Genomic DNA, 26,733 nt, shown 5'->3' on the forward strand with positions numbered 1-26,733 from the left:
CTGCCTTTCCCTTTGGGGCTTGTCCACAAATTGATGAGAATTTGAGATAACATCTCACTTGTTTTCAAAACATATCCACATTCCAAATGTCAAAAGGTTCTTACTAAAGAATCAGAAACTGCCAGGACACTGTGTAGCATCTCTCTCAAGAGAGCACTTTTCCAAATTGTAAGACAAGTGACAGCACCGCCTCGAATTTCCTGAGCAACTTGATTTATATGAGCAAACTCTTGTACTTTGTAATTCAGCACCTTTTCAAAATATTGTATTTTGCTGGAATGGATTCCTCTTCAGGAAGACCCCATTACAAAGAATTCTCATTTTGGAAAATTATTTTTATATGCTATCTTCCCACAATACCGCCTTGTTATTTACAATACTTCATCAAATAAATACTGAATTGCCTTAAAAGAGAGGTGAAAAATATAGTTATTTCTGAGAAAGGGCATTTGGCTTTCAGTTTATAGCAAGAGCTGAAGTTACAGCCTAAGGGGATTTGAGAGATTAATGCAATCAAAAAATTTGACAGCAAAAAATGCTCTCCCAAATTTAATAGCTAAAAACTACCTTAGTAATTATGGCCTGAAATTCAATGGAACAAAAATGTGTTCTAAGTATATGATGTGTAATCATTTATTTTTCTCAACTGTGTACAGTTTTGAATCCGTGCTCTTTTGTGAAGGAAATGTCACTCAAACCCTGTCTTTCCATACTTCTATTCTTAACATATGAACCTCAGCAATGAATAATGGGACACTAAGTTGCAAACATTAATTCTGTTCTCACCTGCAATGCTGAAATCAGCACAGTACTGGCTTCCTATGCTTGAAGAGTTACTCCAAAAAATTTTTTTCTGGTTTGCTAAGGATACATAAAAGTTTTTCAAATCTACTAGGGACATGTTTCTAGACAATGCCCACAAATATATAAGGAAAAGAGAATGGCTTTTAAGAACCAGATGGTTCCACAAATCAACATGATATCTTCAATGACTCTAAAAGTCTGTGGCATCCAATAAAAACTTAAACATGGCTCTATCATAGAAAAGTTTTCCTGTTTCTTTTAAAAGCAATACAATAGAAATACTTGTTCATCAACATATCTTCCATTTTAAGCAAATGTTTCTGTTTTGGTTGGTCTTCTCCTTTTTTGTTAATGGTGTGCATTTCAAAACACGAGTCTTGGTAAAACACTTAAAAAACAATGATTGGCTTTACTGCACACAAAAGAACCTTTGGAAAAATCTTTTATGTAATCATAGAAAAGGCAGGCAGTCAATTCTTAATTATTCAGGAAGTGATCACCTGAAAAACCTGGCCAGGAAATTCTCACTCTTCCTACCAGTCTTTTTTGGCCTGACATTCAAATGTCAGTTTGCCACTGACATTCACAGATTGAGAAGCGACTTGAAATGAAGTATCTTTGCATGTATTGGTCACCCACAACTGAGTGGGAAGAGGCCCAAAGCTCCTGATGGCAAAGAAGACTGGGGATCACTTGCGAATTTTTATCTCTAAGGGAGAGTTGACAGTTGTTCACATACAGGATATACAGGACACTGACTTTGTGGGAACCAAGCTAATTTAAGGCAATTCTGCTCTTTATAGACATTGCTGACATGAAGAGCAGGTCTCATCAGAAAAGTGATTCTGTTAAAGTGAGAATTTCTCTATTTTTATCTCCTCACCTTCTCTAGAATTAAATTTCAGCATTTCTAACAAGTTAAATAGTAGGAGCAAAACAGCCTGGACTCTTCCTTTTAATTATCTTGTATGTTATTATGGATAAAGAGGCTCTTCCACCAGGAATTTGGATGACACTGTGTCCCATGCAACATTATCAGGACAGTCTCCAATTTGCATCTCCTGCCCATATGACCTATCATGGGCTATGGAGGAAAAAATACTATCAACAGTAAATAAGCAGTTATGGCTTTAAAACTTAGAGCTACCACCAATTATGAGGAGAAAATGATACTGTTTTCTATAATCACTTCTCTGATTGTGAGCAGTAATGGACAAACTACATTAGAAATCTGTTTTATGTTTCTAAAAGTCAGTGTTGTCACAGTATGGCACAGTATATACACTGAAATCCAGCTGAACAGTGTTCTCTTTAAAATCAACATTCCCCACCTAAATACTACTTTTCCCAAAGGGTTTTTAAGTCTTTGAATTCAAAGACTTAAAAAAAGCCAAATATACAGCTGTCTTGCTCCTTTATTAGACCGAATCACCAGTTATCTTTCAAGAAAATCATCACTGAGCAAATGAGTAAGATTGGTATTCTTCAAACTGATTTTGATATGATGATATAACTCTTTAAAAATCAAGGCCTAGCCACTTATGTGGTAAACCAAATGCACCATTATTAGAGTAGGTGGTTTCAAAGAACAATTTGGCACAAGACAAAACTTAAGGATTTTGGACAGTATTAAAGAAAATAATTATCAAAGTTAACTTTTTAAACTGAAAAGTTCTGACACTGAGGAAAAGGCATAGGCAATATCAGTAATGAATTTATTCATCACCCAGTTAGGCTGCACAGTAGAGAAGTAAAGGGAAATTGGGTCCAGTTCATAATTTTCTGGAGTGAGTTCAGTGACCCAAGGTCACACATTCTGGAATACACTGATTTAGATCCAAGTGGCCACTGCTATTCTGAAAAAGCATTCATCCTGGAGCATCTATCCATTTCTTTCTTTTCTGATTTACATGTATTTATGATTAAACACCAGAGAGTCTTTTTGTAATTCATTAGTCTACTGCTGGTTATTGTAAAGTCACTTAAGAAACAGTAATTCAATGGTATACAAATTCAATTTCTAAAAATTTCAATGTTCTTTTAAATTACATATAGTAACTCTCCAGTTACCCCAAAAAGTCAAATTTTTTTCGATTGAGAACATTTAATCTGACCCTTATCTAACCTTGCTTCTATGCAACAGCTCACAGTTAGTTGGGAGGAGGGGGTGTACTTGTCCAGAAACATTATGATCTAAGGATCCATAACACTGTGCTCATTTAGCAATACTGGGGTGAATGGGAGAACTGGTATTCTCTGGCCTACAGGAGCAGAGGTAAAAACAGAAAGATTTTTCCAAGGCCAGATATGTTAGTTTTCATCACAACATTAAATTGCATGTGGTCCATAAGTTGGGAGAGGAAAAAAATAATTGCTTCCACAGTTATATAAAAATGGAAAAGTTCAAAGTAGAGAACACAGTGAAGAGCGTTTGGCATTTCCTTAATATACAATTGTTAGTTGCTTCTATATTTTCAAAGATAATTATTACATTATTTGAATAACATTAAGAAGATTTAACTGGCTGAGTTTGAATTCTGTCTCCTTATTCATAGGGAAAAGTATTATTCTGATACTCTTTAAAAAATGTTCGCTTTACAAAAAATAAAATAAAAAAATTTTAAAATTCTAATCTTTTAAAAACCTGAAAAAAAAAAGGGAACACCTTTTTAATACAGATGCTGAATGGGGTGTCACAAGAGAAATATCACCTTTGGTCACTAAGACAGGTGAAACTTACCATCTGACTATATATTAAGTAGCCTGAAATTCCGTGAATGAAATACCTCAATAAACATTTTACAGTAATAAATATGATTGGATGAAGTACATGAGAAGCAGGGAAATGAATTTTCAAAGTAAAACCAACCATTGTATAAGATAGAAAAATAAAGATTTATAAAATAAAAATATGGCAAATTAAGTTACCCATTTGCCGAATTATCAAATAAAAATAAACTTTTTTTAAAGCTACCATAAAAAAACTTTTTAAAACATGAGACAAAATCACAGGGCAGACAAAGGAAATATAGCATTGTATCAGTCAGCAAGGCCTAAGTTTTGGGTATTGAAACCACTCTCTGGAATTTGATTTAAGGCCAGTACCTCTATTTTGTCTGTCCATGTTTAGAACAAAGAATTTTCCTCAATTCTTTCATCACAGTCATTCAAAGTTCTGTCATTTTAAGTTTCTTACATTTCTCTGAAATGACTAGATACCCCCTTAGGGTTTTGTTTCTTTCTAGATTACTGTTTTCCTATACTTAACTCTTTAATACCTTTTACCTAAGTTCCCGAAATCCAAAAAATTTATGCAACTGAAGATCTTTCTCAAAATGAAAGACCCAAAACCTCTCTAAGAAAGTATTCTCAATAGTTTCCTGAATACTGTCTGACCTTAAAGACTAGATAGAGATAAGGCAAACAGAATGCAGTTCCCTGTGAGAGAAGAATGGATTAACAACTTTTTCTCTAGTCACCTATTTATTTTTCCCTAAACAACCCATACTAAAATGCCAAAAACATCAGATTCCTACCATGAAAAATAACAGCAAGTCAAGTTTAAGGTATATACATGTATGTATGTAGATATATATGTGTTGTGTGTATATATACATATCTTGATTGCCATTTATGTGAACTGATTAGTATGGGGAAATAAGCATTTCCATTGGGTTAGAAGCTAAACAGAGACTTGAGAGTTCTTGAAGAGCGCTTTAAAGGTCTTAGGCAAAAGAATTCAGTGGCTATCATTAACAACTGCAGAGAAACAAATATAAATCAACTTCATGTAGAATTATTATCATTGTCAGATACACAAGTTATTTTTGAGAGCTTATCAACAAATACTGCCATGTTTTGTAAGAAAAAAAGAAATTTTAATCTATGGGTAGAGAGAATGATGGCATCACCACTCATAGAAACCTCTCCCAATTCCATTTTCCTATATTCTTTAAGTGCATGTAAACAACAGAAGAGACACAAAATTTTAAAATTTTAGTTGTCTTTGTGGAGACCTGAATTAAAATTTTTCACAGAATTAAATTTCTGTCAGTAAATACCAATGTATGGCCTCCTGCCCAAAGGCTTCAGAAAGCCTGCTGTTGAGGGGAGCAATAAGAGAGAATGTATTAGAGAATGACATCTGGGCCAATTCTCCCAGGAGGGCATAAAAGGGTACGCAAAACCTCTTTAATTCATGTAGTCAGAAACATATTTCAACTGTTCCAAGTGTGGTGTGTTTTTTTGGATACTTTACGGATGCGATTTTTTTCTCTTTTCCTGAAAAGTACAAACAAGCGAAGGCTCTGTCTTTCAATATTTCTTGTAATGCACAACAAAAATTTATTCTGCATTGTATCCAAATATGTTTTACTTTAATGATGATTTCTAAAAAATTCTAACTGCTAATTAAAATCTAGCCCCTAGATACCAATATTCCATACCTAAGGGAAAAAAATGGCATTTTGCAGAGCTCTTAGGTACTACATCACAGGAAGCATATGCCATGTAGAGGTGGCCAATCTTCGGAAGCTAGATTTTCTTGACTGCCCAAGTGATCAGGAATAACCAAAACATTTTAAATAAATTAAGACTTTTTATGGCCAATAAAACATATGAGGCTAAATCCCAGGAATACAAACACAGGAAGAAAAAAAAAATAAGCATGGAATGTATTGTGTATCATCATCTAGCAGTATCTGCTATAGTGAGTCCATGTTCAAGGCAGATTCCTAGGTTTTTACTGCTTATAATGGAAACCTGGAGACAGGAGGAGAAAAAGAAGAAACACCATTAAGGGAAATCTTTAAAACTTTCTCAATTTTGCTTCCTGCTCAAGCAAAATAATTTATCTTTATTTCTATGCATTTCAAATAGTTCATGCTTTCTTTGTTCTTGATTGTAAAATATTTATACATAGAAACAATGTGTTATTTCAGTATTATACATCAATGTATGACAAATGTAAAAACACATTACTTTATTAAGTAATGTGTGTATGTAATTTGAGGGAAATAAGTCATGAGCTACTTCCAGTTAAACAATGGAATCTAAAAAGGTCACCAACTGATATAAATTATAGCTATTCTGGTAATGTAGACTTAATCTTGCTTTTTAAATAATGTCTTTTGTCTTACTCTCAATCCTCAATGAATGTCAGAATGGAAGAAAATAGGGCAAGGGAAGTTATTGAAAAATTACAAATGTCTGGGATCCTTTTTCTCCCAGAAATTCTGATTTATTTGGTTTAGAGTGGCACCTGTGCATTGGTATGTTATAAAGAAAAGGAAATTTAAAGAAATTTGGAAAAGCTATCAGCCTTTGGAAAAGAGTAATAAAAACCATCACCAAAGAAATCTTTAAAAACCATAACAAAAAATAAACATCAAGAAGACCTAATATTTACAAAGTCTACTGCAATCTGCTTTCATGTATTTTACTTACATAATCCTGATAGCTATTAAAAACACCTCCATTTTTAGATCAAGAAACTAATAAAAGAAACTATACCTTTTTTATTATCTCATTTTATCACTGTCATAAAATACACATATGTGAATGCATTAGCTTAGAAGAGCAACTGTAATCAAATTTTTATTTTAAAGGTCTGATCCAATTTATTTCTCATTTTTTTGCCCCGTTTTTCTTCTTTTTTTAAAATTTATTTATTTATGCATACAAGAACCGGGGTACAGGCCAGAGGGATGGGGGATTGGGGGTGAGAGGAGTCACCAGAGACAGAGTGGGGAACAGAACAGGCAGACCAACCGAAACACACTGTTGAGGGGAGCAGCAGGTGAGACAGAAGAGGTCTGCTATGCCATGTCGGTAGCTCCCTGGCCAGCGGGGGATTGAACTCCTGCAGCAGAGACTGTGGACAGCTTCATAGTGTGCAGTGCTCAACCCCTTGCGTCACCAGGGAGGCCCTGCTGTTTTTCTTCTGTACAAAAATTTTGTGTGGTGTGTATATGTGTATAAGTCTAATTAACAGTCATGGACACATGGCTGTAAAACAAGAGCCACTACAGGAAAAGCCCAGTAGATAAAAAACAGGGATACAGTTACCCTTTGAGGGTAACTGATAGGCCACCAGTTTTTTTTAATAAATGAAGACTACTATACTGATTCACTGAGAGGAAAGTAACTTATTTTTCCATTCCAGTAATCTACAGAATAGGATTTGATTTTTCCCACCATAGTTTGAAGATTAGTAAAAAAAAATCCTAAACTTGACTGAATATATTTTTCTTACCTTTATGTGAGGATTCTGATTTTGAGAAATGACGTGTAGAACTATGCTGGTTTGTTGCATGAGTGAAATCCAAATCCTCAGCTTCTTTCATGGTAGGTGGTGGTGGTCTGAAGTGGAAATCAGAAAGTTAAGAGAGACTAAAGTAGTGGTGACTACAATTCCACATCTCATTGGATCACAAGGTGAAAACATTTCTAGCAGAAATGCACAGCCAGAATGTTTCAGAATTCTCATTTTAGTTCGTGGCCAAGTATGTGACCTTGGGTAAACTACTTTATCTTAGTGTTCTTTTTATGTATATAATTCAATTAAACCAAGTATTTTCAGAATAGCCAGTAAGTGTAAGACACTGTGCTGAGGGACAGAGAAACAAAAACTAATGAGATATGATGGCTGCCATTAAAGAGAATTTCACTGTTTTGTTTGTTTTTTAAAAAAAGAAGAGGAGAAAAAGATAAAAGGGGAAAAAGAAACAAGGATAGTTAAGGAAGGAAGGGGGAAAATTAGCTGAATGGGAGGAACTTTTAGGAGGAAGAGAGTAGAAGGGACAGTGGTAGAACAAAGCTCCTTACTCCACTAGGTGGCGAAGCAGAGCTTAGAGAAGGGAAGGTTTGTCACACTGTGGAACAATCCATGTCAAAAGAAGACAAATGTAAAAAACACTGGGAATTGTTTACTATTCCAAACTTTATTAAAGTACGTAACACAGATTTTTGCAGACATATGACATCAATAAAGAGCAAGAACAAAATCTCCTTTTTTGGTTATTTCTCAAAGGTATGCTCAAATTCTGAAGGCAACCAAATGTGGTTAAGATCCATTAAATATGTAATCACTTGTAGGCTGTTTTGTATTTTACCTATATAATCTGGAAGGCATAACTATTCTGAATTCTATAAAATTATGACTAGATTGGTACAATGGGCTCTGTCATGTAATGATAAAGCACATGTTTTCAAATGTTCTCACCCTGTCCCTACACAGTAGGGCTCTCCCTCGTCCTAGTCCTCTCCTTAGGACTATACTATAGTTTTTACATAGATGATTTTGAGATATTAACTTTCAGAACAAGTCTGCTCAGTAGCTACCATATACATATTAACTTTCAGAATAAGTCTGCTCAGTAGCTATCATACACGTATTGATATTTTAGAGATAGATCAGGTTACATGAGGTGAGCAATCTGTCTAAGTTCATACAGTAGCTGTTAACTGACAGAGTCAGGGCTCAACAAACTCTACTGTATTTCAAAAAACAGTGCTCTTAACTATTATACTATGCACAGCTACACAGATGTGTATTCTTATCATACAGCATCAGCATTCAAAAGTACATTTGGCATACATTTTTTACATTTTCATGCACTGTTCATACACAATTAATGCATAATAATGTGGCCTATATCTTGTTTTTCTCTTTAAACTACTGTTTATAAATGTTTGCAGTAAATCTCATGTTTTACTTTCAATTACCAATGATATTTATAACATTGTTACTTTTTAAAAAGTAGGGTAGTACTTGGTAAAAAGTTGAGATAAAACAATCTGACTCCTAAATTAAGAAATCTAACTTCAAATAACAAAGCAGCAGGTGGCTGCTAAATTAACAACTTAGGTCTAGGGGGGTGGGGTCAGGGAAGGGAGGGATTGAGGTTTAAATAAGGGGGTTGCAATTGTATGGGGAATATAAAAATAAAATTTATTTTAAAAAATAAAATAAAATATTTTAAGTTCAATTAAAAAAAAAAGAAAGATGCACTGGGTCTGGTAGAAAAAAAAAAAAAAAAAACTTAGGTCTAAAAAAAAAAACAGGACTGGTAATCAGGATAGCAGAATCTATTCTTTACTCTCTTGTAAATTTCATTAGGCAATCAAAAATCAGAAAAGCAAAAGTCAAGTGATACTTCAAAAAACTACATGGTCACTGTTTCACCTTCAAATCATCAATATGAAAAAGGATGTTAAGGCGTGAAACAAAGCACAGGGCAGCCAACAAGGATCTCCCAGGACCTCCACAGAAGGATAACCTGATCAATCTACAATGTCCTCAATTCTCTTGGTGTACTGTTTTGTTCAATTTTCGTTAACAGAGGAAAAATCCAGTCTATTGCTTCTGGGAATGCTATCAAATTACTCTGTTGCATTGGAGACCATTGTTTTGAAGTTAAGGATAATCATATCCAAAGTTGGAAAATTACTGCTAACAATAATGTTTCATAGTATTTGATGTATTTGATCCATTACCTGTTTCCTATTCTTATTAGCGACACAAATGCATTTTAGAATTTTCTCAAACTTTCATTAAGAAGTCTCCTCAGACACCCAAGACTAGGTTAAGTGTCTCCCTATGTTCTTATAAGACCCTGGACTTGTTATACATAGCAATCATAATCATATGTGTAATGACTGCAACTTTCATGAGAGCAGGAAATAGTTCCCTCTTGTTCAATGCTGCTTACTGCCACCTTAAGCTGGTGGCAATCATTCAGATGCTGAATAAATATCTGAAGAATGAATAGCGTTTAGTGTATTTCACATTCATGAGAATGCTATAGGAACTAAAAGAAACTGTTTTTGAATCCTTAAGTTTTTCTAAGGGAAAAATGCAAATAAAATTCCAATCCCATACTTAAAAGAATTGGGAACTTGGGTGAAAACATTTTCCAAACTACAGAGTTGGAATTACTTCAGGTTGACTACTGGTTCTCTTATTTCCCTAGAGAGCAGAAAGTCTTGTCATAGCAAAGAAATTTATTTTTCACCATGAATATTATAACTCTGCATGAAAATTTGTTTCCCTTCTATTACTAGTGCTACTATACTGAAGTAAACATCTTAACCTAGGAGGCTCCACATTTTCCAACTGTTGAAGCCATATTTTTCCCAGGTTAAATGTGAAAAAGAAAATCATATACTCTAACCAGAAAGCTTACATTCTGCTCCTAGTTGCAAAAGACATTATTTATAAGAAGAGGGTTTACTTTTTAAGCATGAAACACAGATTTCATAAAATTCTTACTAATTTTTGTTTTGGCATATCTAATTTTTCTAAAAATCATATTTATTTAAGATTATTTTTATTTATTTATGCATACAAGAACTGGGGTATAGGCCAGAGACAGAGTGGGGAGTAGAACAGGCAGATCTATGGAAATACACTGTTGAGGGAAGCAGCTGGAGAGACATAAGAGGTCTGCTGTGCCATGTGGGTTAGCTCCCCGGCCAGGGATTGAATTCATGACACAGTGGATGGTGATAGTTTGATAGAGCTGAGACTATAATGCCTGCACCACCAGGGAAACACACTAAAAATCACATTTAAAGACATCCCTCTCAAGTGGAAAAAAAAAAGACTTCACATTTCTACCAGTCATAGGTATGTTTTCATTAATTTTTATAACAGCCATATTTAACACAGGATCATTCAATGATTCATTCTTTCTATACATAAAATATCTATTACATTTCAGAAGCTTGTTTTCAACTTTAATCTTTTAAAGTGGCCACTCTAGACTATTATTTCATATATGCCGTCAAAGTTATTTGTGTTCTACAGAGTCCAAGGGCTTAGAAGATTGCAAAATAACCTTAAAGATGATTTTAATTCATTTGACTGGAAAAAGCATAATAAACTCCACCTATTTACACAGTGGGAATGTATTAGTCACTTTTTATTTTGCTTGGACACTGCAAGGGATATAAATAAAACTGAACTATGAGATTCTAAAATCTGCTTTAAAAGATGTCTGGCATGTGTTTAACCAAAAGCTCTAAGAACCAATTTAATAGAATTAGACAGACTGTACTACTACTGCTATCCTAAAAGCTTTATAAATGTGATATAATTTTGAAGGGTTTCTATCTTCTAAAACCCATGAGTTTAAAAATAGGCTTTTTAAGAACACTAAATATGTTCATTTTACGGTAACAAGTCTAGCAGCTTAAGCGTGGGAGATGAATGCCAACAGTGTATAATTTTCTGTGTGATTAAAATTGACATTTAAAGAATAAATATATTAGTAATCAGAACAAAAATTTAAGTTTCTATTAATTTTGACTATTTAAAATGTTAGATTTAGTGCTACATTTGTCTTTTTCAATTTAATGTTCTCATACCACCTATTCTGAATGAAAAGCATGAGAAAGCAATAGAAAAAAACAAATTTGCGTCCCTGGATGTAACTGTTGACAACTTGGGGTAGAAAGACAGCAGTTACTCCATGACTATGACCCAAGACTGTTTGAAAGAATTCAGCAAGTACATATACCATAGTCCCATGGCTATCTGATCTAGTAGGATTTAGAATAGTCTGCAATGACTCAAATAAGTATTTGCCTATTTAAGTCTCACACAGAAATTAATTTAATCATGTGTAAATATCATGTACATACCAATGAAAATTTCAACTTGAGATTTTTCTTAGTAAAATGGTTAATTTCATCCCTTCACCTGAGGGCATCAATTCAGTGAAACCAGAGATAAGAAATGGTCCTAACAGAAGTACATCCTTCCTTTTATGTCCTAGCTTCTGTAAAATTTCCTGCCTTCCTGATTTGACTTGTACAACCCAATTTAAGAGTGGAAACAAAGTCTGAGGAGAACCCTGCAAGAATTGGTCTACCTTACAATGTCAGACTTCCAAAGAACACTCTTCTCAGGCAACCCAACATCTCCTTACCCCGAGGACAGTACCTCACTTCCTTTTCAGGTATCATCTTACCGTGCTGGCCTCTCATTCTTAGAACGGTGTGGTTCATCACTCTCTTTTGATTTTGAGTGTGTTGACTTAGCTGTTTTTGGCTATGGATAGCAAACACAAATAAAACACACATACACAGAAAACAGCAGACAGAGAAAGATTAGGTTTAGAAAATATCTAAATCAGGCCAAACTCTTAATTTCACATTTCTTACATTCAACTGAGAAAGTATTTTTAAATCTGGCCATTCAGAGATTTATAATAATATGCTCACAAAGGTATGCTGGAAGCTGTCAGTGCAGCCAGATGAGTGGGCAAAATAAACAGGAATATACTCCTCTGTGGAGGTGGTCACCAGCTGTTAAAGTAATTGCTACATAGCAGCTGAGAAGAACGGGTGAATTCCCAGAGGCTATGGAATTTAGGTTTATGTTCCTCAAACCTATTTCTAAATATCTGACTTAGGGAGGCTGATTTTCGAGCCAGGAAACTAAGTGAACTTTTCCAAGAGAACATACCAGTACTAGTTAGAGAACCTAGAAATTATGAAAGTCCTGAAATGCGCTAGAAATGTGGCCTTCCCCCTTTCACTTTCCTGATTTGTAATCCTTAGTAATATGTACTCCTTCATAGGTTAATAAAAAAGAACCTGAGGGGATATCCCCTACCTTCCAATCAGGGTCGTGCTTTCTTTTGTCCAGAGATGATTTCTCCCGCTCCTTGGCTTTCTTATAAGCTTTTTTTTCTTCAGCCATTAGAAGTCTAGCGATTTCCTAAACAAAATCCAGTCAACATTGTTAATTGCAGAGTTGTAGGCTGAAAATTATTGGCATATTCCCAAAGAATTTGGCTAAGTGAACTCATTAACTAGCAAGAACTCACTTCATCCTGGGCAACTTGAGCTGCTCTCATGTCCACTTGGGTAGCCTATGGTATAGAAAATACAAAAAAGAACACTTTAATTGGATCCATGTAGTTGATTTAAAAAAAAAAAAAACCTCACACAAAAATAAACTGGCATCTGAAACTAGTTGTGATGACCTTCCTAAAGTTAATAATCAGTTGGTATACTTTCACCAATCACAGGAGGGTCTATTTTTTTTTAATCACATTCTAGGTGATATTTAGAAAATCATCTAAAATCAATAATGTAGAGACAAGAGAGATGGAGTCTGCTGCAGTTTCTTACTCAGTAAGTAAAAATAGACACTCTACTTCTATTGTCCTAATTTTTCCATCAATAAAAAGAGGTACCGGTTTCTCAATTCACAGAACACTATGCTGCCTATTATATAATTTGTATGATTCAATTCACAAAAACCTACTAATTCATCTGAACTTTTACAATAACATTTGCTCACCAAAATTTCTTCTTCTTGCAGTTTTCTGGCAATTTCAGCATCATACCATTCCTGATCCCTGTGGGTCACTCGTGATGGAGTAGAGACAACTTCTTTCATCGTTCTTGATTTCATTCCTAGAAAAAAGTCAATGTATAAGGCGACCATGTTTGTTTTCTGATAGTTGCAAAATAACAGAAGTTTGTCTTTGGTATCTAAAATTGACCATACCGTCTTCATTCCAAATTTCAATGCAACTGAAATAGTTTCTTCCATAGAAATGCTGTTGTAGATAATCCACACATTTAAACACAGTTAAGCATCCAAACCTGCCTGTTAAAAATTCTCTGCTCACGTAAGTTCTTCAACAGCAGAAAATTATGCAAGGAACTGTTAGGCTTTTGCAAAATAAGTAAAAAAAAAAACCAAGTCACTAGAATAAAACTAATTTAGTTAAAGAAAGTCATAGAGTTGGAGTTTTAAAGAGGATAAGTTGTCAAAGACTGGAGGAGAACAGAGGCTTCCTTCTATTTGCTTCAGTCTTGCATACCTGACTTCAGAGGGAAGAGAGACAGCTGGGAGTTACGAGAGAGGATCTGTTAGTCATTTGGCAATCCCGCCAGAGCTTCTGTCTGATGGTCAATAAACACACTTGCTTTACATTTTTCCCATTAACTTTGATCAGTTGAATAGTTGCTAAATTTTAGGGAAGATATAACATAAAAGAAATCAGAAAGCACAAAGACCTTAGAATTCTATTCCTCTATGGAGAAAGTTACATGTAGGCTTGGTAGAGAATTTTGTCTTCTTACTTTGAAACTTTATAAACAGAATATATTCCTTTTCTAACTTTTAATGAAGTGGTAAATGCTAACAGTCATTTGAAAATTGTGAGTAGGTACCCCTTTGTGGCCTTTACAAATTAGAATTATTCAACAATGTTAATATATCATTTTCAGAAATAAAATTTTTAATGCAGTGAACAAGAGAGGCCATCTGGAATAGTGACTTTCATTAAATGGATTACTGAAGGGAGAATAAAATTGTACTCCTAATTACTTATTTCCTTTTATCAGTGGTACCTAACTATGGTGTATCATATATGTATATATGATATATATCTCTCTCACTGGTGATATATATATGAGCTATATGATATATATGATATATACATCATATATGTGCTATATATGATATATGATATATATGCTATATATATGATATATATGATATATCACATATATATCTCACTGGTGATAGATATATATCACCGAAACCCAAGAGATTTTCATTTTTTTTTAAGTTTTTAAAGTCTGAACAATTGATTCTGATTTGCAATTAGAATTGGAAATTGGAACTACTAATTTAGTATATTACGCTCATCAAAATAACCATACATTGAAACAATTTTTATGAGAAAGCTTCATTAAACTTGATTCACTTGCTTTAAACAAAAAAGGAAAAGAACAAGAATATACAATTATATCCTGGGCAAAGAGAATTTACCTTATGAAGCCTTTCTTTGCAGATCTTTAAACCAAACTTCAGGGTAAATCCCAAAGCAACATACTCATCTGTCTTTCTCACAAGTAATAAATTAGAAAACCTGTCTTTCTTGGCTTTCTTAGCTTCAGTGTTATTACCTGACTACCCAAAACACAGAATTCACTTCAATTTCACATCATCTGTAGAGTTATTGAATCTTACTCAGATTCTGAGTAGTTTGGGACAGCAAGGAAAAAGTGGCATATTCTCAAGAATGAACCATATTTATTTTTTAAAGATTTATTTATTTATGCATACAAGAGCTGGGATACAGGCCAGAGATGCGGGGTATGAGAGGATTCACCAGAGACAGAATCGGGAGCAGAACTGGCAGATCTACTGAAATACACTGCTGAGGGGAGCAGCAGGTAAGACATGAGAGGTCTGCTGTACAATGTGGGTCAGCTCCCTGGCCAGGGATCTAACTCGTGCTACAGTGGCTGTGGACTGCTTCATAGCACTGCATCTTAACCCTTTGCACCACCATAGAGGCCCCAAGAATGAGCCATATTTAAATGAAATATAAAATCCTTAAGTTTGACTTCGAATACTTTGGTCATAACCAGAAAGATTTCAGGAAGGTGGTATTGGACAACACCTGAGGGAAAAGCAGGCTGCTGTACCATATCCCTGTCTATAGAAAAGTGACACTTCAATGAGCAGCCCAAAGTCTAGTGGCGGAGGACAGGACAGATCACACTTATGTCTCGATCCTTCAATTCGGCCATCCAATGAAAGAATGGCAGAGTAGGATGTGTTCAGAATTTCAAGACACTAAACTTTCTGCAAGAGCATGCCTTCTATTCTACACACCAGAACTGAGAAAATATTTTGCTGTAAATTCTATCAGACACTTGGAAGTCATTCAAATGAGTAGGCATATGAACAGTCTTAATTGGCTGCACAGGGTGACAAGATTGTGACCTCCTGGCAGTTAAAAGATAGTGATGACTTCATTAACAGGTCAGAATTTGAGGTAATATCTAATTCCCAAATACAGGAAAAAGAGTTTATCTGAACTCAATATATCATTGGAATTTGCAGAAGTCTCATGAGCAAAAACATCTCCATAGGCTGGAATACAAGATTTTTGAACCAACAGTATTGCCCACTCACTGTAGTTTTCCCTGTACAAGAAGTGAAGAGCTTTCGTAAGAATGTAAGAAGGAAGTTCAGACAGCGCACTGTAAGCCTGTCATTACAGAAAACAGACATACTTTAAACTTTTAAAAATGAAGTTAGCTGAAGGAAATAAATGGAATGGCTGCCTTCATCCTGGTATCCTAAACATGATAAAGAAACTAGCTTTCAAAAGATTAGGTGAGCTTCATGTATTTCAACAGTTCCACATTTATTTAATCTAATTCTTGCTTACCTTTCTCTGGTCATCATCCTCCAGTCCGAGGACACAAGAAATTCTCTCAATATACACAAAGCTATACCTTCAAATACATTCTATTAAGTTGTTAAAAGGCCTAATAGTCAAGATAAACTTATTCAAAGCTTGGAATAAGGTAAAATGATACTAGATTCTTTGATATTATGTGTATTTTATAAAAAGCCAGCCTGACAAATAGGAAATGTCATAGTACTAAGTTGCAGATGTTTTATGGCCCTGAGAGGCTGGAAGTTAATCTGTAGAAAATTAATAAGCTAGTACAATTTAACAGCTCAACAGATGATATAGTTTTACTGCCTTTTATTAAGTCAACCAAATCTAGTATTTTGCAATTTTATTTTGCATTTTTTTCAAATGACTCTATAAAAGCCTGTCCTGAAAATGTTTTGGTTTTTTTTTAAAGATTTATTTATTTATGTATACAAGAGTTGGGGTACCGGCCAGAGGTGTGAGGGGTGAGAGGATTCACCAGAGACAGAGTGGTGAAAAGAACAGGCAGACTGACCAAAGTACACTGCTGAGGGGAGCAGCAGGCGAGTCAGGAGAGGTCTGCTGCGCCATGTGGGTTTCTCCCTGGCTGGTCGGGAATCACACTCATGCTGCAGTGGCTGTGGATTGCTTCATAGGTTGAGTCTTAACCCTTGCACCACGAGGGAGGCCCCTGAAAATGTTTTTAAACCCAGATCTTTATTGTTCTGCTATATGTTGCTTCTTTTTTTCTTTTTTAAAGATTTATTTATTTATTTATATAAGCACTGGGTACAGTCAGAAGCGCGGGAGGGTGAGAGAATTCACCAAAGCCAGAGCAGGGAACAGAACAGGCAGACCGACGAAATACGCTGCTGAGGGGAGCAGCGGGCATGGCAGGAGAGGTCGGCGTGCCATGTGGGACCCTCGCCGGCGGCCAGGGATCAAACCGGCACTGCAGAGGCTGCAGGCAGCTTTGCAGCCCAGCGCTCAACCGCTGCACCACCAGGGGAGGCCCTATATGTTGTTTCTTCACCATTAAGTTAAGTAAAACATTGGGTTAGGCCAAGAACTTTTAAGAACTGTTTTTACAACTATAAGAATAGCTACCAGTACCTAGTAATTATATTTTAATGTGATCCTCTGACTTATTCCAAAGGGTAGAGAAAGCCGGGGAGGTAAAATTTGTAAAGTGAGTTGACTATACATGTAGCAGCTATGTTGTGACCATTTTAATACATGCCTAGCAACGCTGTTTTTTAGTTTGTGCTGGCAAGAAAAAAAAAAAAAGACAAAACATCTGTTCACACACCTGTAGCAGGGTCTGTGAATCAGTATCTAGACTCATATTAGTTTTACCCTTCCTAAGCCTGATAACTTTATCATGTGTAACTAAAAGTTATAAAGGATAACCAGTCCTTAGGGCACCCTTATAAGGTCAGATTTGTAGAGCAAAAATGGAGATGTTGGTATAATCATCGTTCCTCTCCCTACATCTTTAGAACTCCAACATATCTTTATAAACCTGGATAGAGTATAATTTATTCTCGAAGCCTATTCCAGATAGGTTTTATCTCCTCCTACTCTACTCCTCCATAGTTCTTTGTTCTAAGGATATTTAATTTGCAATTGTTTGTTTACATATCCACCTTTTTGGTTTATTAACCCACTTAGACTCAGATCAAAACATAAATTCCAAAACACAAAATCTGAGGCAAGAATACTGGCAGAAGATACTTAGTACAGCTGGCTGAACTAAATTTTCCTTTACTTTAGGACAAGTCCTTAAGTAGGAAAAAACATGACACAAAGAAGTCAACTGAATCAACCGAGATCTGTAACCTACAAACCAGTTTCAAAACCAGAAATGGAGGTTGGCTAAATTGGAAGAAAAGATGTAAGATTAGATGCTCCCTGGTCCTTTCCCGAAAATCCTTGCATGTCTGTAAACCTCAGTAAGAGTGAAGTAGAATGAGGAAGATGAATACAGTATAATAAAAGAACTAGACAGAGCAGTGGTACAACATCTGGTATAAACAAAGGGAAAGCCTAATTCACAATAGTTCCAGATAAGAACAGAGGAAACCATTAGTGTCAATGATGTACTTGAATTAAGCCTCATGGTTGCCAAAAATTTGAGGCTAAATTTAATGTTTATCCCATTGCTATGTAAGTGCCAAGATACTTACCTGACATTGGGACTTCAGAACACCAAGTATAGGGATTAAAGAAGTTTACAACACAGAAAGTAATTTAAGGCAATGGTTTTCAAACTCTAAGTATACTTAAGAATCAACACCAGGTCTACTACAAGCCCAAACTCCAGGCTGCAATCCAGAGATGATAATACATATGAGAACCAGAAATCTGTAGTTTCAAAAGACAGCCCAGCTGATTCTGACAAAAAATGGACTGGGGCCTACTTTGAAAAACTCTGTCTTAAGAGACTGCCTATCCAATACCTCACTTTACAGATGGAAAAGTTGAGGTCAAGAACATCTAGAACTTCCAGTTCTGTTGGCCTTCTAGTTAGGAAAGTGATATGAAAGGAACATCCCAACATACCAATCTGTATTCACTGAATTCAAACCAGAAATTCAGGAGCTTTGATTTCCTATCATTTGGCAATGAAGAATTATATCTGGATGGGCATGCCCACTGCAATCTGGTGTTAGAAGAACCTTCAAAGAAATATGTGTATTCTCTCAGAAGGCAACAGGGGGAAAGTACAAATAGTTTCCTTCTTCCTACAGACTTGAGATTAAGTAAATACATTTTGCAATACATGGTTCCAGGATTTATTTCAAAGTCCTGAAGACAAACTTGAGAGAAAGAACAGATTGCTTAAAGTGTTTAGTATACATTTGTTTGTATGTATATATGAGAGCAAGACTTCCGATGAGACTCTCCTTTATTACCTGTGTTGTTAAGTTGGAGCCGTTTCTCACTCTCTGAGAAGGGAGGAGTCCTGGGTCTGCGTGTCCTTTCTTTGTGCTCACCTTGCCTGTGATTCCTCCCATATATAGCTTCCTGGCAGTGAAGCCCTATTTTCTGTGAAGACTTGGGAGAAAGTTGATCTTGGTGTCTGGCCTCTTTTTCCCAATTATGAGTTTGATGGCTACTATCAGCTTCCTGGTCATCAAATTCAGTACTCAGAAATACTTCACCACTGATCTTGGGAAGTGGAGGTTTTCGGGGTCTCTCACAAATAGGTCGGTTCCTATCATGCTGCTCAGAGTTAATTTGAGGATCATCCCTCATTTTTCCCCAACTGGAGGATGACAGAGTTCTTTCTGATGAATGATTCTCTTCGAGTTCTTCCATGTTTTCCAGCGGATATTTTGGTTTCTCCTTCCTCGGCTTCACAGTCTTTTTATGACCTTGGGGTCTAGGAGACCTTGAGAATCCAGAACCCAAATCCCTTGCCCTCCTTGACCGTGGCTGGTCTGAGTGTAGGTAAAAGGATGTGAAACATAAAAATGCAAGTTAACTTTAATAAGAGTATGAACTCACTACACAGAGGATCAGAAGGGCCCAAATTTAACATTTTTTAAAATGGAGAAGGTTATATTTTCAACTTAACAAATTTAAAATAAGGGGTGAGCATTTAGTGGAATATCCATGTAGACATGAAGGATTCTCATAAACAACTAAAATAAAATAAAGTGAAATAACTTAAATCTGAAAGCGCTTGATCATGATTAGTGTAAGCACAGTGATTTGATATTTGCCAATATAAAAATTACAGCCATTAAATATTAAATTCTATTTATAAAACTAGTGTGGAAGTAGTAGATGGGAGAAAAATGGATTTTGAGGGAATCTTACAAAACAGAAAAAAACTAAGGTTTGTGATTCAGTCAGAGATTTTCAATTTTTTTTTTTTACTGGAAATGACAATAAATCTATACCAGATTGTTGTTTCTACTTAGTTCAGAGATATGATCTACTGACTTAATATTCCTTGATCATGTCCCCTTAGATGGTCAAAGCAAAAATCCTCAACCATATTATAATTCAATGAGGACCTAGAGGATGAATTAGAGGAGAATTTTAAGTTAGTAAATGACCCTGCTGCTTTCTTCTGATAACTATGCTCCCAATCATACTCAAAATTCAGTAAAGTTTTAAAAAGGGATGTCACAATGAATTCCTAAACACATTTCATAACCTTATATCGTTGTGTTTTTTGGTGTAAAATTACAGTATGTGTTAAATATACAAGTCCCTAAGTTTATTTTTTTAAAGATTTATTTATTCATTCATATAAGAAATGGGGTACAGGCCAGAGTTGTGGGGGGTGAGAGGATTCACTACAGACAGAGTGGGGAACAGAACAGGCAGACTGACTGAAATACACTGCTGAGGGGAGCAGTGGGTGAGACAGAAAGTTCTGCTGTGCCAGCTCCCCGGCCAACCAGGGACTGAACTCATGCTGCAGAGGCTGTGGATAGCTTCACGGTACTGTGCTTAACCCCTTGCGTCACCAGGGAGGCCCTTAACACACGCTTTAGTAACAACACATAGATGGGTGCTTCCATCAGATCTCATTTAGGTTCACAAGCACACAGTAAAATAAAGGAAGCAAATTAATATGCCCTTTGCAACAGCATAATTAATTTTAACATTTTCTAAGATTTTTACTATTTTGAAATGATGAAAAAAAAAACTTCATTTCATGGAAAATTGCTAAGGTAGCTAAGATACTTTCCATTTGTCTTAGGTTTTGATTTTTTTCTTTTAATTTGTTGTTGTTGATGTAATAAATGACTAGAGGAAGGGTGAGATAAAAGCATCAATGACACCACGAGCTTTGACTAAAAAACCTCAAATTGTTTCTTTTAGAGTTTTCCAGGAAAAAAGGAAATTTGCTTCAAAGATGACATCTAAATTAAAACCTGTCTTTTAAGATGTCTGTAAATATATTTACCTTCACTATTTGTGGTTAAGTGTATTTTTTTTTTTTGCATAAAAGCAAAAGTGAAACAGAACAATTACTCTCTGTGATGTTACTTACTCTTTTAGTGAAACTATTATTTTAAGTGTATCCCAACAACTGACAAAGGATCAACTGACCACTTTTTGTGAATTGATATTGAGCAGCCATGGATGACCATGTCCAGGCAACAGTCTTTTACAGTGCCATCACCAACATTCAGAGAGAGCTATATGAGTCAAGTCTGCCTTTTAGTCCAAAACAAACGAAGCGTTTTGTGTTTAACATGGATTTTGTAAAGCTACAGCTATTAACTAAAAAGTTAACTGATACTAGTTTTACTTTAGGGAACTGTGATATAAGAAGCAGAACAGAAGTTACTGTATTTTCAATTAATTGGAAAAAACATTCATTGTCTAGTTTACCTGTGATATCCTTAAGCCCAGCAAAGAAAAAAATTAAAAAGACTGGAGTAGGGGACTCTGAATCCTTTAAAATCTTGTCCAGTTAATGAATCAGAATTATACACTTCTTGGGATTAAGTTAGTTATTTGACAAATAGAATTAATTTCTTCGTAGTCACTATATATATGTATACACATATTTACATATATATGTATTGACATACCCATATACATTTTATCTGAGTGTATCCATGTTTATCTTGCAAAATAGGATGACTTTATTTAGTTATATAAAAATACTATGTTATACACACATAACAATGATATATGTATAAACGATAGTATTTCAGAGTTTGTAGATGCCCTTTGCTCTTCTCCATATCCAAGTGATGGATGTATTTTCAGAAATCTCCACTTTAAGGATAATAATCAGGTTTATAGTGATTACAGCAGATAACTTCCTTAAAATTATAATTGTTCTAGGGAGGAACGGAACTGCAATCAAGGCTGTAAGGCTCCAGAGACTATGATTTTAAAAATCACTAATATGGGGGCCTCCCCGGTGGCGCAGCAGTTAAGCGTTAGGCTGCGAAGCTGCCCGCTGGCTGCCTGCAGCCTCTGCAGCGCCGGTTCAATCCCCGGCCACGAGCGAGGGTCCCACATGGCGTGCAGACCTCTCCTGCCGCCCGCTGATCCCCTCAGCAGTGTACTTCGTCAGTCCGCCTGTTCTACTCCCTGCTCTGGCTCTGGTGAATTCTCTCACCCTCCCGCGCTTCTAACTGTACCCAGTGCTCGTATAAATAAATACATAAAAATCATTAAAAAAAAGAAAAAAGAAAACTCCACAGCCTGGAGTGAGCTTTAAAAAAAAAAATAAAAAAATAAAAATCACTAATATGCCTGCAATACAGGTGTTTTTTTTTTTTTTTAAGATTTATTTATTTTTATACAAGAACTGGGGTATAGGCTAGAGGTGCAGGAGGGTAAGAGGATTCACCAGAGACAGAGTGGGGAGCAGAACTGGCAGATGGACCAAAGTACACCGCAGGGTAACAGCGGGTGCAACAGGAGAGGTCTGCAGTGCCATGTGGGTATCTCCCTGGCTGACTGAGAATTGAACTGGCACTGCAGACAGCTTCATTCATAGTGCTGTGCTCAAACTGCTGCTCCACCGAGAAGGCCCCCAGGTAAGTGGTTTTTGAAAGAAAAACATGGGCTCATTAATGAATCGGTTACACAATTTTAGTTGATACAAATCTGAGAGTAGTTTTGGAAAACTTTAAATTTACAGAAATCTATAAATGATTATTTTTTAAAAGAGGAAACTGATTAAAATTTAAGTAAAATAATGGCTGAAAAGACCATTTCTGTAACGATACACTGATTATTTTGAAAGTAATGCAAAAATCATGTTACATAAAGGCAGAGAATAACAATTAAAGAAAATCCCTCATGTGTTGGGAAAGGACCTCTGCAAAGAACACAAGAACTGCTTTGTGAATAGGAGCTGAACTGTAATGTGGTTTCTTTGGAACTCAAGTTGTTCTAAGTCAAAAGCATATAAATGAAGATCATATGTTCAGCAATATATGATCTCCCAACACCACCACTATCAAAGCAAGAGAAATTCAAATAAATGCAATACTCAGGAGATCAGTACTTCCTATTCCTTATCACCCACCACCCCGCAATCTCAAAAAACAAACACGTATGCCACTTTCTACACGTTGTAACTGCAGTTAAAAGAAATACTGAATAATTTTTTAAAAATACAGGTGCCCCTGAAACACCACTGAATTCTTAGAAATAGTCCCCTTTCCTAAACATCAGAATCAGGAATGACAATACCCTAAAGCACCAGGCTTGAGTCCAAAGTCAACCAAGTATAAAGTTTTCTTAGAGGAAGGTTAACATCAATACCTTATGTACTTAATTATTTGTCATTGTAATACTTTCAAAAACTTAAAGATTTTAAATAGTTACTTTTATTTACAATAAGCATGTCTCCAGAGCAGAATTAAAAATAAGAACAAATGAAAAACACCAGACTACATTTCTAAGATTAATTAAAGCTAAAGAGCAACTCCTTACCATCTGTTCTCTAGTATAGCAAATATGCCAGTAAGTTCCTTTTAAATCATGAAAGACATGATTTAATTAGAAAAACAAGCTTAAGGAAAACTGCTATCAGAAAAGGGCTGAGTATCTTAAATATCAAAGAACAAACATCAATAATAAACAGTCAAATTGATTACTGATTATTTCATAGAGCTGCATTCTACTAATTATAACAAATTTACACCAACAATGTGGGCAAGATTGTACTCAAATATGCCTGTCATCTACATACACATTCCTTTCATTCTACTCATCATGGACAAATACCTATTTAACCTTTATCATGAAATTGCAGAGATGCAACTGATATTTAGTATGCAAGGGCCTTTGGGATCACTGACTTTAAAATTTACTCCTTAAATGCCACCTTTAAGTTTTATTTACTTGTTAACCTAAATGTGGTCTTAAAGATGAACTTCAAAAAATACTGATACTAAAAGCTGCAAGAAATGTCTTTCCTAACAGATCTTTAATAAGGACAGAACAGTACTTGCAAATATTCATTTCCCAACACACTTTGTAAGATAAAAGAATAACCACCACCACAATTGTCATCACCATCACACCACCATCACCACCACACTACAAAGCAGGCACTGCAGAAGAGTAATTTTGAAGAGAATTTCTCTCCTTTAGAAATTTTTCCATATGGTAATCAAATAGCAAAGAAAGCGTCAAGAGCAAAAAATGAAGAGAATCTTAAAATTTAATTTGATACCAGCAAAATAAATCATTGTCATAGGGTTAAGATAAAAAAACAGGGAAAAAAAAATTTTGCTATCTAGTATTTTTTTATTATTAATTTTACTCTGCTGCTTCAAGCAGTACTGCCCAAACTTCCATGAGAAAGATCAAATCCAGAAACTTACCTGCCATTTTTCCATACACCGGTCTAAGTGCTTAGAATATAATATAACTATTCCAAATGGCCACAGCACAAAATAATGCGGGTCAGTCTTATAAAACTATATTCAAGTTTTAACAGTCATAAAAATGGGTCTGGTATGTCAACTAAATACAGATTAAATTCAGATAGAAATATGCCACAAATCTAAGTGGACCCTAAGGTCAATTTATGGACAAGTTTAAAGGCCTGCCATTAAGGCTGAATGTAGGGACGGGGTAAATCATGATGTAGACATTGTTACCTCCATCTTCATAATAGTAACTATCTCCATAAGCGTTGGTGCCAGAGGGCTCTGGAAAGTGCTTCTTTCTTTTTTTCTCTTCCTGTAACTCCTTCTCTTGCAAAAAGCGAGCTATGTCCTGCAATACAAAACAAATGGCAATAAATACTACTATAGATTTAACAACCTCCATACAGTGACTTTACTGGTCAACTGCTTAACATCCTGTTACCAAGATTTCATTAACTGTCTATGGCTCTCTAGACTTTCTGGTATTAATCACATGTCATATAAATGCCACCGATGATCACTCAGAACGTCACAAGATCCAGGTGAGGAAAAAAAACTTTATTCTATTTTTAAAATTGAAATCTAACACAATCTGAAGACATTAAACCTAGTATTTCCTAAAGCTCGTTATTCAACAGAATTTTAAAAATACATGTGGACTTTTTTTCCAAAACAATGATTCAATAAGTCTGGCTGGAGAAGAATGTAGTAATCTATAAAATTTTATGTATTCTAATTGTAAGATAATTTTGACTCTTTCACAGGACTTCTTCGGCTAATTCAGCTTTACATTAGCGCACCACCAACTCACAGAAAAAGAGAAAACAGTCTTCCTCCTCTCCCCCTATTGCTTCACTTCCAGGCAAGATTTTAGCAATAACTAAATGATACGTAACAACTTGACCCTGTCCCCCCAAAGAATACCATCCCCCTATGAAAACAAAGATGTCTACAAATAACTAGAACTAAATTTAAAAACATTACCAGGTCCAAGTGCTATACCTCTCAGGGATCTTATAATTGCTGTCCTACTACTGAATTTAGATCTAATGAGTACACAGTAATAAGTTACTCTCAGTATAAAGAACCTTGACAGAAATGTGTATGACACCCCATGTTCTCAAGACATTTGTTATTCAAGGGAAGAATATGTTTAATCAAGTAGAAAAATTATAGTCATAATGTATGGGGTACCCCAGCACCCAATTACTTTGCTCCTCTAAGCTCTCAGCTCTATTTTGAGTAAGCTTCAACTGGGTAAGGAGAAAGGTCAGCTAGGCTTGAGAGGGGAAAGAATAAAGAATTCAATGGCAAACTGTTGTTATATTACAAATGTGGTTTAGTACAGTTTTTTCTGCTTTCTGATATTACTGTGCAATGAGTTCAGTCATGTCACATAACAAGTGTCAATGAATTTCATGAAGATTGAAATTATATCAAGTTATGGTAGAAGCAACAGGTATCAACCTAATACGGGCATATATGACAAACCCATAGCCAATACTACACTCAAAGGTGAATAATTGAAAGCCTTTCCTTTAAAGGTACAAGACAGGGGCAAGATAAGGATGTTCATTTTCACCACTACGATTCAACGTAGTATTGGAAGTCCTAGTTAGAGCAACTAGACAAGAGAAAGATAAAAAAGGAATACACATTGAAAAAGGGAGGAAAACTATCCCTACTTGCAGATGACATGATAATGTACATAGAAAACCACAAAACTCCACTAAAAAAACTATTAGAAACAATAAATCAGTACAATAAAGTGGAAGGTTACTAAATCAATTTGCAAAATTCTGTTACATTCCTATTTCTAATAACTTAGATGAGAAAGAAATCAAGAACAAAATCCCTTTGCATTACATCAAAAAGAATGAAACACCCAGGAGTAAGCTTACCAACTGAGTACAAAGAACTATAAAACAAAACCTGTAAGACACTGTTAGAAGAAACAGAAGACAAAAAAAAAAAGCAAAGATATTTCCTGTAAATGGACCAGATGAATTAATATTGTTAAAATGGCCATTTTTCTCATGCAATTTACAGATTCACATCAACCCCTATCAAAGTTTCAATGGTATTCTTCAAAGAATGAGAAAAAGCATTATTGAAATTTAAATGAAACCACAAAAGACTAGTAGTCAATTCTCACAAAAGAACAAAGGTATCACACTACCAGACTTTAAACTGTACTGCAAAGCTGCAGTAATCAATACAGTATGATAGAGAAATAAAAATGTATACACAAACCAATGGAAGAAAGCTGAGTGTCCAGAAATAAACCCACACTTATATGGACAGTAAATTTACAAAAAGAGCCAAGAGTAAACAATGGAAAAAGGAAAAGA

The 26,733-nt window shown here is 35.3% G+C and overlaps 1 protein-coding gene across 1 annotated transcript in view; it reads right to left on the reverse strand.

Moving 5' to 3' along the window:
- Positions 1–1,778: 1,778 nt before the first annotated feature.
- CCDC50 (coiled-coil domain containing 50) overlaps positions 1,779–26,733 on the reverse strand; it is a gene marked incomplete at both ends in the record, with an annotated part of 62,455 nt that continues 37,500 nt past the window's right edge. The window contains 8 exons of the mRNA XM_084232696.1: positions 1,779–1,888; positions 7,058–7,164; positions 11,778–11,857; positions 12,425–12,529; positions 12,639–12,683; positions 13,118–13,233; positions 18,926–19,453; positions 24,614–24,731. Of these exons, the coding sequence (XP_084088822.1) occupies positions 1,779–1,888; positions 7,058–7,164; positions 11,778–11,857; positions 12,425–12,529; positions 12,639–12,683; positions 13,118–13,233; positions 18,926–19,453; positions 24,614–24,731 (1,209 nt within the window). The remainder of the gene's footprint in view (positions 1,889–7,057; positions 7,165–11,777; positions 11,858–12,424; positions 12,530–12,638; positions 12,684–13,117; positions 13,234–18,925; positions 19,454–24,613; positions 24,732–26,733) is intronic.

The sequence above is a fragment of the Talpa europaea genome (genome assembly GCF_964194135.1).
Source record: "Talpa europaea genome assembly, chromosome: 4".
NCBI classification, from domain to species: domain Eukaryota; kingdom Metazoa; phylum Chordata; class Mammalia; order Eulipotyphla; family Talpidae; genus Talpa; species Talpa europaea.